This window comes from Pseudophryne corroboree, chromosome 4 (assembly GCF_028390025.1).
Source record: "Pseudophryne corroboree isolate aPseCor3 chromosome 4, aPseCor3.hap2, whole genome shotgun sequence".
Lineage (NCBI taxonomy): Eukaryota > Metazoa > Chordata > Amphibia > Anura > Myobatrachidae > Pseudophryne > Pseudophryne corroboree.
The window spans coordinates 312,419,831-312,433,501 of record NC_086447.1 but is presented as its reverse complement, the minus strand read 5'-3'; the positions used below and the strand labels follow the sequence as shown (position 1 = coordinate 312,433,501).

Here is a 13,671-nt window from a genome sequence, read left to right as displayed (position 1 = left end):
CTATTAGAATTATTGCTCCCTTTGCTTGCTTTATTTTTCTCACTACTCTGGGTAACAGAGATATTGGAGGGAACAGATATGCCAGACGAAATTTCCATTCTACTGACAGTGCATCTACAAGGACTGCTCCGGGATCCTTTGTTCTCGATCTGTACCTCTGAACTTTGTTGTTTAGACGAGACGCCATGAGGTCTATCTCTGGTAGACCCCATCTGTTCACTATTGTCTGAAACACTTCTGGGTGTAATGCCCATTCGGTTTCCTGAATGGTGTGTCGACTGAGAAAATCCGCTTCCCAGCTCAGTACACCTGGGACAAACACCGCTGACAATGCTGGGAGATGGAGTTCTGCCCATCTTAGAATGGGAGTTACTTCCTCCATCAATCTTTTGCTGTGAGTTCCTCCTTGATGATTGAGGTACGCTACTGCTGTCGCATTGTCTGAGCGAATCTGGAACGGTCTTCCTTGCAGACTGTCCTTTGCCTGAACTAGAGCCATGTAAATGGCCCTTATTTCCAACAGATTTATTGGCAGGCGACTTTCCCTTGCGGCCCATTTTCCCTGGAACCAAAGGCTTCCGAGTACCGCACCCCAGCCTTGCAGACTGGCATCTGTTGTCAGGACTTGCCATTCTTTTATCCAAAAGGGTCTCCCCTTGTTTAAATGGTCTGTCTGTAGCCACCACGCTAGAGACCTTTTTACCTTTACTGGAAACTTTATCATCTGCTTTTTTATCGTCTCATGATTTCCATTCCATTTGGTCAGAATAAGGTGCTGTAATGGTCTGGAGTGGAATTGCGCATATTCCACCATGTCGAAGGTTGATACCATCAGACGCAGCAGTCGCATTGCTGCATGGACTGACATTGTCTGGGCGTGCAACGCTTCCTGAGTCATGACCTGCACCTTGACTATCTTTTTCTCTGGTAAGAGAACTTTCTGTAGGTCTGAATCCAATATGGGCCCCAAATGAACCATCTGCTGTGACGGATTCAGAGACAACTTTCCCAATTTATGAGCCATCCGTGTCTCTGTAAACAAACTATTGTCTGTTGAAGATGGCTCAAAAGTAACTCCTGCGAATGTGCTAGAATTAACAGGTCATCGAGATATGGGAATATTCTTATCCCTTGCTTGCGGAGATAAGATGCCATAACCACCATAATCTTGGTAAACACCCTGGGTGCTGTTGCTAGCCCAAAGGGCAAGGCTTGGAACTGAAAATGTTCCTGGAGGATGGCAAACCTGAGGTAGCACTGATGAGACAGTGCTATTGGCACATGTAGGTAAGCATCTTGTACATCCAGAGATACCATGTAATCTCCCGGTTCCATAGTCAACATTATGGAGCGTAATGTCTCCATGTGGAACCTTGGGATCCAAATGTATTTGTTCAACATTTTCAGATTGAGGATTGGTCGGAATGACCCATTTGGCTTCTGGATCAGAAATAGATTGGAGTAAAACCCCTGTCCCCTTTGTGATGGAGGTACTGGGACAATCACACCTGACTGCAGTCATTTTTGGACTGCTTCTTGCAGGGCATTTGCCTTCGATTCTATACGAGACGGGCTGGTGCAAAAAAATCTTTGAGGAGGCTGCCTCCTGAATGGGAACCCGTACCCCTGAGATACCACCTTCTGCACCCAAGCATCTGTTGTCGACTGTTGCCATATGTGTGCAAAATGAAGGAGTCAGTCCCCAACCCTGGAATCCTCCAGGCGGAGGCCCGTCTCTTCAGGCTGATGGTTTCTGTTCAGGCTTGGAAGCTGGCTTTCTACTAGCCCATTGCTTCCTACCCCTGGCCGATCTATTGGACTGGGGCTGCTTAGACTCCTCTTTAGCTTTCACCTTGCTCTGCCACCGAAATGAGCGAAACTTTGAACCCCTAGTCTTAGGGTTATAAGTAGCCGGAAATCTGACCTTTTTTGATTCAGCCTCTGATTCTAAGATATCCGATAATGGTTTCCCAAACAATATATTACCAATGAACAGCAATGCTTCCAATTTTTTCTTGGATTCTGCATCTGCTTTCCAGGTACGTAGCCAAACTGCTCTACGAGTGGCTATTATCAAGGCTGAAGCTTTAGAAGAAACTGTACCCATATCAATTGCTGCTTCTTCCAAGTATTGGGCAGATTGTCTTAAACGGCTTAAAAGATCCTCTTGCTCCCTATTAGGAGAAGAGAGGCCATTCTCTAGTTCCTCTATCCATTCGCCCATTGCCTTTGCTACCCAGGCCGAAGCCATAGCAGGTCTTACCACTGCTCCTACTAGAGAAAATAAATTTTTCAAGAAACTATCTACCCTTCTGTCTGTGACATCATTTAGTGAGGTAGATGACAGTGGTAGAGCAGATTTATGCACAAGTCGCAGCACATGTGCATCTACTTTTGGAGGAACTTCTCTTTTCGAACAATCCACAGCTGGAAATGGATAATAAGAATTCCATCTTTTCGGAATCTTATACTTTTTACTGTGCGTCGCCCAAGACTCCTCCATCATTTCCGTCAGCTCATCTGATGCTGGGAATTCAGTTTTAACTGTCTTTGTTCGTTTAAACACAGGTGCTTTAGATTTTGACACTGTCTTGACTGGCTCTTCCAAGGAGAGAACAGCCTTCACAGCGTCAATAAGTTCAGCTACATCCTCTGAACTAAAACTCTGCGACTGATCATCATACGGAGTATTTGAATATACTGTATCATCATCTGTTGTATCATCATGTGTAGTCTGCCACATAGACGTATCTGTCTTAGTCTTACCTGTCCCTTGGTTACTTGTAGAGGCTACTGGAACCAAGCCGTAGGAAGGGAGCTGCATGTATGGGTTAATAGTGTAACCTAACCCCTGGGGTGGCACTACCGGAGATAACCTGTCCGCTATTGAAGACAAAGTCTTCGCGAACATATTCCATGGTGGCTCTGTTGGTTGTTGAACCAAATCCTGTTTTTTCCTTTGCTGAAAAGCAAAACAGTTCACACACAACCCCTCATAAGTGACCAACTGGTCCATACCAATTATCCCTGTCTTACAAGATAAGCATGTTAGGGATGTAGGAGTGCCTGATAAATGCTCCTCGTCACTTTTACCGCTAACAGACATGGTAAAAATCTGTTAATGACTACACAATTTGTGACTGAAAATCACCTATATATGGATATATAGAAGTGAGATCAATCTGACCATAACCGTGCACCTGATTTGAAGGTCAGAACAGGACTGACGACATAGAAAAGTCAGCACACCTACTAGCAGTCAGTCACATGTTAAGGCATTAAACATTGTCATATGACAATACAACCTCCATAACAACTTATAAGTAAGTAGGAAAATTGTACTTCTGTTTTTAACTGTTTTTTTTTCAAACATAACATGTAGAAACCACAGTAATATACAGATCTCATATGCAATATGTACTAAAATTAACAATTTATACTAACAAGTAGAGAGAATTTTTAGTACTGTATACCCTTCCTCCGTAGAGCGGGATACAGGGAGACTCACCACCCTTCCATATCCAAGCAAATACGCTCGCAAGACGCTAAGTGGATTCAGACACTACTGATGTACACTACTGCTCCTGATAACTGATGAAAGACACAGTCGCTCACTAACGGACACGGACGCTCAGCGACTTCCACGTGTATGCAGACGCTAAGGCCTGCGAATCGGTCTAGGCGGGATCTCTAGTGTACACAACCGCAGCATCTAAGCTGCGACCGAGTACCCTCGTGGTAGCGTCTGAGACGGAAGTGAGGTCATTCAGTTCATGGACGGGAGACGCGCGGAAACTGGTCATGAACTTGGAGGAGGGACGGCCAGGAGAGCGTCTGATTCCCCCCGTTGACTTAAACTTTAAGGATCGCGGCCTCACCCTAGTCCTGGCACCTATGATCCCTAGAGCATATCGCTGTCGCACTCGAGGTGTTCGGCGCATCAACACACTGTTTGTAGTCTCCACCAATACAGTGTAGCTGTGTCCGGACCCCCCTAGTAAGAGGAAATCCATAGACTTACCTTCCCCCCATGCTCCAGCCACAGCCTGGTTACGTCTGCTGGACCTGCTAAAACATCCGACACAGACGCCCGTCGAGACAGCACTGTACCGCGAAGGTAAGCGTTGTTGCGACCCAGTGGGGAGTTGTTGGAGTGACACTTTCCCGTATGCGTTTAAGACGCTGTTAGAAAAAAGTCGCTCAAAAAAAAACATAAGACTATAAAAATTAAATAATAAAAAGCTTCAGGCTGCTTTATCTACAGCAGCCCTGTGACAATGGTCCTGCTCATGCCGCACCAAGCAAAAAACTGATTTGACTGAGTCAGTGGGCGGGATTATATGGTGAAGCCCCGATGCATCCTGGGAGGCCAGAAAGCTCGTGACCGTGTTGGTGCCATTTCCGCTGTCGCTCCGGCATATCCCAATGTTATCCTGTGGATAATCCTGTGGACACAGCCAGAGAAAGTAACAATTCTTGGCCTTGCCGATGCTCTTTCAGTTTTCTTCATTTAGTTTAGTAGTTATTATATTTAATACAAATATTTCTTTGTACTTCATACAGTGCTTTTATGTCCCAAAGTGCCAACGAGACAAGAATGAGTTGCTGGATGGAGTGCTTGACGTGAAACAATACTTTGAGCATAGGAATGACACTCCTTTTGCATGTTTCCACCAACCAGAGAGTCAGCCAGAAGATGTCATATTGATTAAGAAGTATGACCGGTCAGTGGTCTTTCATTGCCTTTTTTGGCCAACTCTCATGCTGATTGGAGGAGCCTCCATAGTTGGTATGGTAAAATTAACGCAACATTTATCCTTAATGTGTATGCTCTACTGCAATCCAACAAGAGAGGACCCTGGAAATGTGACCCCACGTGTGGACTCCCAGCAGAGCAAACAAAGGAAGGATGAGAGGACTCTAAGGTGGAGATTAAATTCCCAAAGTATAAATAATGCACCATTTAGCTGAAAAGAAGGCGTGTACAAAACAACCATGTGAAAATCTTTGTGTCAACCAGAAGTGTAGTATCTAGTAACCAGCAGAAAATTGTTTATACTGTATTATAAATATGAGAGAGAATAATTTTTAGCTCTAAATTGTTTTTTTAGAAAAATGTAAAAAATAGCACTGTGATTTTTATTCATGATTTAAAGTGTTTATAATAAACACAAACAGCTGCATACTACTTTTTCCTTTATTAGTAATCAGCTTATGTCTGTCTACGTGCATAAACCTATGTAGTCTTGGAATTTTCTGTCTCGGTCAATGGTGCTGGATGTCACACTATCAGAGATACCCAGGTTTGCCTGAAGATGGACATGGATAGGAAGCTTTTCCTTTTAAAGCAAAGCCTGCCCAAGAGGTAGTGTATACACACAATACAACAATGAAGTCCCAGCGCTTCCAAGCCACCAAGCTTAACCAATTTTTATATAATTGTAATGCCGCTCCCAATTTAGCAGTACTACTAGTACAATTTAGCTGATCCGTCAATCACTGCAAATGTAGAGAATAACACAGTACAGGTCTCCATTTTTCTCAGCCAGGCAATAGGAATTATTACCAATTTTATTCTCAAACTTAATACTTTCGCTTGTTACATCCTTATGTATAATAAAATACACTCTAGACGGTAATTTGTTTTGAAGCAAATGCTTTCATGGCACAAAATCTAAATACACTTACTCCTGGACCCAAGAACTTCCTTATATACTCTACCTGGTTCACACATAGGGGTATCATAACGTTTCAATTATCACAATGAACAAAATGAGATAGAAAGGTGAATGAGGTATTCTCTACATAGTCACCCTGCAGAGAGACACATTTGCTGCTAGCAGTTCTTGACCTTCCGCAACCCATCATTATAAAAGTCCTGCACCACAAAACTTACCTGAAAAGACTAAAAGATCTTAACATATATAGTTGGGAGAAGAGAAGGAAAAAGGGGACATGATAGAAACTTTCAAATATATAAAGGGATAGACATAAGGATATCCTTACAAATAAATAAGGATCAAATAGGGTTAGCGGTAACAAGATAGTTAGAAAAAGGGGCAGACTAGATGGGCCAAGTGGATCTTATTTGCGGTCAAATTCTAGGTTTCTATTTGTGTTGTTAAATTGCCTAGTGGCTTCTTCATCTCAGGGAAGAGAAAGAAGTCGCTGGGTGCGAGATTAGGCAAATAGAGGGATGAAACAAAATTTAATAGTCACACCTGTCGACTTCCACAACGGATGCTTAGGCGAAATGTGTAAGGCGAAATGTGTGGGTACATTGTCGGCTAGGAGACCAATGCCTTTGCTGATCGTTTCACAGCATTTTTCATGGCATATCTCAAAAATCTCTGCAGAAGGGTGCAGTAGTAAGTGCTGGTGACTGTCTGTCCCTTCTGAATGTAATCAGGATTACGCCACGACAGTCCCACAAAATGGACAGCATGGGCTACCATGCAGATTTCTGCACCTTAACCTTTTTTTGGGAGGGTGATAGGCGGAGTGTTTCCACTCCTTGCTAATTTCTTTGGTCTCCAGATCATACAGGTAGACACAGCATTCACCCATAATCATAAGAGGTGCACAGAAATTATCTTCATCCTGCTCTAACAGTCAACATCCACTGCGAAAGTTCACATTGAGTTTGCTTGTGAAATGGGGTCAGCAAGTGAGGAACCCATCGTGATGACACTTTAGACATGTGCAGTTACTCGTGTATAATCTCCTGCACACCTCCATAACTAAGACCAACTTTATTCATGATCACTTGAATAGTTAGTTGTCTGTCCTCAAGGACAAGAGCCTACTCTTTCTTCACTGTGCCAAGATAATCCTTGATTGAGGGTCTCCCAGATCGAGGCTCATCTGAGAGGGAAAGGTGTCCAGTGTTAAAATTCCCTTTCCACCTCACAATAGTGTCATATAATGGACTTTCATCACCATAAACAGCCACCATCTCATCATGGATTTGTTGGGGGCTGTTACCCTTCAAATAAAGGTAATTAATAACACTGCGGGCTTCAATTTTGTCCATAATGAAGGTTACTTACCAGATTCAGAAATGAAACAAGTTGACATAAGTAGCTTTAATTTACAACATCTTGCACATAAGGATCAGTGGTTATGTTGATCAAATTACATCCAGATAACTCAATAACTTCATGCTGATAAATAAAACTTTAGAATACCCCCATATTTAGTGCTTCAGGAATACTACTTCATTCACAGTAATCTTCCTAACTTTGGTCAGCAAACTTGCTTTCCTACAACTTTAAAATGACTGCCTTTCCTGCTGATTGTATTTATCCCCCAGTCTCCATATTGGCTACAACATTGAGCCACTTCTCACATACAGTAGGGAGAATTGCTGGATCTCAGGCACTCCTTAGAGACAAAGGTTTGGCTCATTAGAATAAAGCCACTGTAGGCTTATGGTTGAAACTGGTAAAACAGAAGAAATGTGAAAAACTGTGAATGCAGATGGTGTTCTGGAGAAGATATTCCACATTCCAACAAATACATTAAAGTATATCTATTTCCACGGGTTGACATGTTGTGATTTAAGTTGGGTACACACTTAGCGATATAGTGAACTATATCACTCATTTTCCCCCTCCTGAGCGATATAGTTTACTATATCGCCCAATGTATATGCCGCCGTCGCCGAGTGATGTGCGGCCCCACGGGTCGTTAACGACCCTCGGTCTCGGCCGTGCATGCAGCTCAATTTGGTCTCATCATCCAAAGCTGAATGCTCTGGCGCAAAATTGCATGTGGGCAAAACCTGTGACTATTCAAGAGGTACAATTTATTTTTCTATTTGCAGAGTAAATATACATTATGATAAGAACACCGTTGATAACGATATTTCTCCTAAGTCCACAGGTTCCACAGGATAACAATGGGATATGATGGAGCGACAGCGAATTTGCACCAATCAGTCAAAGCTTTCCGGCCTCCCAGCATGCAACTGGCCCGTCCATATATCCCCGCCCCCTGGCCCGGGCAAATCAGTTATATTCCAAAGCAGAAGGCAGGAGCATCATGTAGAACCCTAATCAAGCGAGAAGAACACACATGCACACCCTTCCGTACAAGAAGGAAGAGGTTAGTGCATAAAAAGGATCCTGAAATCAGGTGTGTCAGGGTGGGATCCCTGTGGAACCTGTGGACATAGGAGAAATACCGTTATCAACGGTAAGTTCTTACCATAACGTATATTTCTCCAGCATGGTCCACAGGTTATCCATAGGATAACAATGGGATTTCCCAAAGCAATTTAGTGGTGGGGACACTCCTGATGCCCAGGAGAATCCTTCGCCCGAATTCAGCATAGTGAGAGGCAAAGGTAACCAAGGCATAATGTCTTAATGAATGTGTAAACGGAAGACCATATGGCTGCCTTGCATACCTGTTCTGTTTAAGCACCAAATTGTGCTGCCCATGAAGGATCTACCTTACGAGTAGAGTGAACAGAGACATTAGCCAGAACAGGGAGACCAGTTTGAGAATATGCTTTGTCATCCGAAGTCATCTTGCCAGTGTCTGCTTATCAGGAGGCCATGCTCTCTTGTGAAATTCATAGAGAATGAAGAGAGAATATGCCTTTCTGATGACACTGGTACAATCTACGCAGATCCTTAATGCACGGATCACGTCCAGCGATGCATCTCCCGCCGATAAGGCCCAGAACCTAAAAGTCCTGGACAACATTTTCTTTGTGAAGGTGGAACTTAGTCATCACCTTAGGAAGATACCCAGATCTAGTTCTGAAATGGAGAACAATATGACAATATCCCTAAGTCTGATATTCTTCTAGCTGTCGCCCTAGTCAGTAGAAAAGACACTTTAGCTGTCAACCATTTATGATCCATATTATTAAGTGGTTCAAATTGGGCAACTTGAAGGGCTTTCAGGACTAAACAAGTCCCACGGCACTGTAGGAGAAACAACCAAAGGTTGAATGCGCAGCATACCCTGGAAAAAAGTGCGCACATATTGTAAATTGGTCATTTATTTTTGGAACTCTACAGTCAATGCCGACCCTTGCTCTCATCCATTCCTGTCTGAGGGAATGCGAAGACCCTGGAAACTCTGAAAAATTTTTGGGGTCCCATTCACCTACAGCACCTGGCATTCGCAGATGTCTCTCATCCAAGCACTCACCAGGCCCATCACTGCATAGCTTCCAAGATCTGGTGATCTTGGGCATACCCAGTGTGGTGTGGCTGTAGATTTTCTTTCACTGCACCAATGAATATAGGCTTGCCATATTTGGTGATAAATGCAAGCTAAGGAAAGTTTCCTTTCTCTGAACACTGTTTGAAAGTAACCTCTTGACCTCAGGATAGAGGTTTCAATCGCCACGCTGTCAAAGACAGTCGATCCACATGTCTGTGATAACCAGGACCCTGCGTTAGTAGGTCTGAACGTTGAGGCATCCAAGTAGAGCATCCATTGCCATTCTCTGCTAGTCTTCCTGTTTAAACTTTCTCACCACCCTGGGTAATAGGGTAATTAGAGGCAAACCCATCCTCCAGATGAAGGTTCTAGCTCACCGATAAGGCATCCACAACGATCGCCCTGGGATCCTTTGTTCTTGACCTGTATGTGAGCACTTTGTTATTCAACCAAGATGCTATGAGATACATCTCTAGCAAGCACCTCTTGTTTGCTAGAGTTTGGAGGATCTCTGGGTGTAGCGCCCATTTACTTCCGTGAATGGTGTGTCAACTTGAGAAAGTCCGTTTCCCCGTTTAGGATTCCCGGAATGAAAACGGCGGGCAAGGTTGAATGATGAAGTCCTGTTAACAAGCTTAGCTTGGAAACCAAACCTATGAAAGGCCTACTTTGTTGGTGAAAGACCAGCATTCTACCAACTGAGCTAACCAGTCTGCCCCCTAGGTATGTGACTTACCTTCTTCATCACTTTTTGGTTAAGAGTTCCTCTCTGATGTTGAGGTACACTACTGCCGTCGCTTTGTCCGAGCGGAACTGGACTGGTTTTCACTGAAGACTGTCCCGTGCCTACACCGGTGCCTTGTATATGGCCCGAGGTTTCAACCTTTATCGATAGACAGCTCTTTGGGAACACAATTTTCCTGACACTGATCCTAGTGTCAGAATCTTCCCAATCTAATATCAAAAGGATTTCCTTTGTCCAGCTGGGATGTCTGTAGCCACCAGGCTAACGACCTTCTTACTTTTATCGTAAGTACCATAGTCTGTCTTTATTATCTGATGCAATCCATTTATACTTACAACACCTTGTATTCCTAGCTGGTCTCTCCAGGTACCAACCAGGCCCACACTGCTGATCTTCCCTGATCCGATGAAATCTGGGCATATCCAGTGTGGTGTGACTGTAGAGTCTACTTGGTAAGAATCAGATGCTGCAGAGACCTAGAGTGGAATTGTGCATACTCCTTCCTGTCGATGCAGATACCATCAAACCCATCCCCGCATTGCTGCGTGAATGTGGCGAGTCCTGAATCCTATAGTGAACCCTGGATATCTTGTTGCGAGGTAAAAAATTACTCTTTGCAGACCTGATCCAGTACAGCCCCCAAGTGAGTCATCCGATGTGATGAAACTGGAGACAATTTTCCCCAAGTTATGAGTCACTTGCCCCTGCAAACACGTTATTGCTGTTGCCGAAGACAAAGAGCAATCTCTGTGACTGTGCCAGGATTAAAAGATCGTCCAGGTATGGGAAAACCTTAACCCCTGCTGGTGGAAATAAGGTGTTATTACCCCCATATTCCTGGTAAATACTCTGAGGACTGTGGCTAACCCAAAGGATAAGGCCTAGAACTGAAAATGCCATCTGGAGGATAGCAAACTTTGGATAACACTGATGGACCATGGTCTAGGAACATGTAGGTAAGCATCCTGTATATCCAGGGATACCATAAAAACCCCTGGCTCCATGCCACACATACGGAACATAACGATTTGATGTTTCCCAATGCATTTGTTCAGCATTTTAGGATTGTACATGAGCCGAAATGACCCTTTTGGCTTCCTACTCAAACCAGGTTGAAGTAAAAACTTGTCCTTGTTTACCAGAGGAACTGGAATGACTATTCCTGACCAAAGCAATTTGTGACCTGCTTCCTGCAAAGCCATGGCCTTCGTCTCTAGCTGTGACAGGCTGTCTTGAAGGCGAAAGCATAACTTGAGATGCCGTGCCAGATCTGTGTGACCTGAGGAAGTCGGCCCCCCAACCTGGGGTCTCCCAGGCGGAGCCCACACCATCAAACTGATGGTTTAATTTCTCTACAGCACCTGGTATTCCCCGACGGTCTCCCATCCGAGTACTAACCAGGCCCAACACTGTAGTCTTCTGGTAGCCCAATGCTTTCCTAGTCTCCGACTTGTTAGACACCAAAAAGGGCCAAAATGCAGAACTTTTAGGTTTGACCTGTATGTGGAAGGAACCTGCCTTCTTGGAGTCTGCTTCTGACTCCAGAATATCTGTCAATTCTTACCAAAAAGAATATTTTCAGAAAAAGACAATGATTCCAAACCCTTCCTAGATTTTGAATCAGCTTCCACGTACCTAGCTAAACTGCTCTACGAGCAGGTATAGTTAGGGCTGATGCCCTGGAGTAATATTTTGCCCATATCCAATGCTTCCAGGAACATTGCAGTTTTTTGTATGAGCCATATGAGATTCTTGCTCTACTGAAAAATCTCCTTCCCTTGCATCAGCCCAGGCAACCACTGCCTTTGTCATTCAAGCCGAAGCCAAGGTTTGGCCTCATGACTGCCCTAGACAGGAAAAAAGTGATGTTGAAAGCAAAGCTAATGTAGATTATTCGTATCTACTTTAGGAGCTACTGTACCTCACCTTTTTTAAACAATCCCCAGCTGGAAGCGGATCATTGGAATTCCATTTCTTAGGAATTCTAAATTCTTATTGGGCATAGCCCAAGCCTCTTCCATGATTTCTGTCAGCTGATCTGACCCTGGAAACTCAGGTTTTGGGATGTTTAAACACAGGTGCCTTGGTTTTTAACACCGGCTCTGCTGTATCCTCTAAGGATAAGATGGCTTCATTGCTTTAATTAACTCAACTATATTCCAGAGCTGAGACCTACCTCTTTTTCATATGATGAAGTAGAATAAATTGGGCTTTCATCTTCTGATAAATCTAAACAATGTATAGCCTGTAAGGGTGAAGGTTTACTTACCACTGGTTCTGAGAAGCTGCTTTTGATGCTTGTAAGGGCTAATAGTGTAACCCTATCCGTGGTACAGGATTTTTGGGGGATTATCCATTTAACTTATTGGATAAAGCTTGTGCAAAGATAGCCCAAGGTGGATACACTTGTACCTGCATACGCCTTGTATCCTTGCCAAGCTAAACATTATGCATAGAAGCCAACCTGAACCAGATCATAAGATAATACAGCTTTTCAAAACAAACATGGTATGAGTGTCCTCACCATTGCCGCTCTAATACATGATAAATAATCAGCACTTCCACAGTGTACTACACAATTTTGTGACTGTAATCACTTTAACCTTTTTTCTTTAAAATGATATCCATCCGACCCTACTCATGCACCAGCATTGAGGATCTGCAAAACAAACTGACAAACATATAGTAAAGTCAGCATCATACTAGCAGTAAGTCACGTTATACATTAGTATAATAAGCAATATGAGTACATCATCATCTACAATAACATTTTTAGTATGTAGGAGAACACATTTACTGAATCATGTTTAACAGATCTAACGTATTCAGACGCAATGCGAAAGAAACAGTAATGGTATACAGACTGATATGCAATATGCACTTATCTAACTGTTCATACTCAAAGGGTAGATAGAGATTTAGGGGGTCATTCCGAGTTGTTCGGTCGTTATTTTTTTTTCCGCAACGGAGCGATTAGTCGCTAATGCGCATGCGCAATGTCTGCAGTGCGACTGCGCCAAGTAAATTTGCTATGCAGTTAGGTATTTTACTCACGGCATTACGAGGATTTTTCTTCGTTCTGGTGATCGTTATGTGATTGACAGGAAGTGGGTGTTTCTGGGCGGAAACTGGCCGTTTTATGGGTGTGTGTGAAAAAACGCGGGTGTCTGGGAAAAACGCGGGAGTGGCTGGAGAAACGGAGGAGTGTCTGGGCGAACGCTGGGTGTGTTTGTGACGTCAAACCAGGAACGACACTGACTGAACTGATCGCAGATGCCGAGTAAGTCTGGAGCTACTCAGAAACTGCTAAGAAGTGTCTATTCGCAATTCTGCTAATCTTTCGTTCGCAATTTTGATATGCTAAGATTCACTCCCAGTAGGCGGCGGCTTAGCGTGTGCAAAGCTGCTAAAAGCAGCTTGCGAGCGAACAACTCGGAATGACCCCCTTAGTGCTGTATTACCCGTACTCAGTAGAGTGGGATACAGGGAGACTCACCCCGCTTCCAAGATCAATCATACGTTAGCAAACGCAGAGTGGATCCAGACGCTACTAGTGTACACTGCCGCTCCCTGAACCTAGTGAACACAGACGCTCCGGTCACACAGCCGTCTATGCTGCGACCGAATCCCCTCGTGGTAGCACTCAGTGAACACAGACGCACCGGTCACACAGCCGCCTATGCTGCGACTGGGTCCCCTTGTGGTAGCAATCAGTGAACACAGACGCACCGGTCACACAGCCGCCT

At 43.9% G+C, this 13,671-nt stretch overlaps 1 protein-coding gene across 1 annotated transcript in view; it reads left to right on the top strand.

Moving 5' to 3' along the window:
* The window catches only part of KCNMB3 (potassium calcium-activated channel subfamily M regulatory beta subunit 3), a 48,704-nt gene extending 43,531 nt beyond the window's left edge, over positions 1-5,173 (top strand). Inside the window, exon 4 of the mRNA XM_063919615.1 lies at positions 4,564-5,173. Within this exon, the coding sequence (XP_063775685.1) occupies positions 4,564-4,971 (408 nt within the window). The 3' untranslated portion in view covers positions 4,972-5,173. The remainder of the gene's footprint in view (positions 1-4,563) is intronic.
* The last annotated feature ends 8,498 nt before the right edge of the window (positions 5,174-13,671 follow it).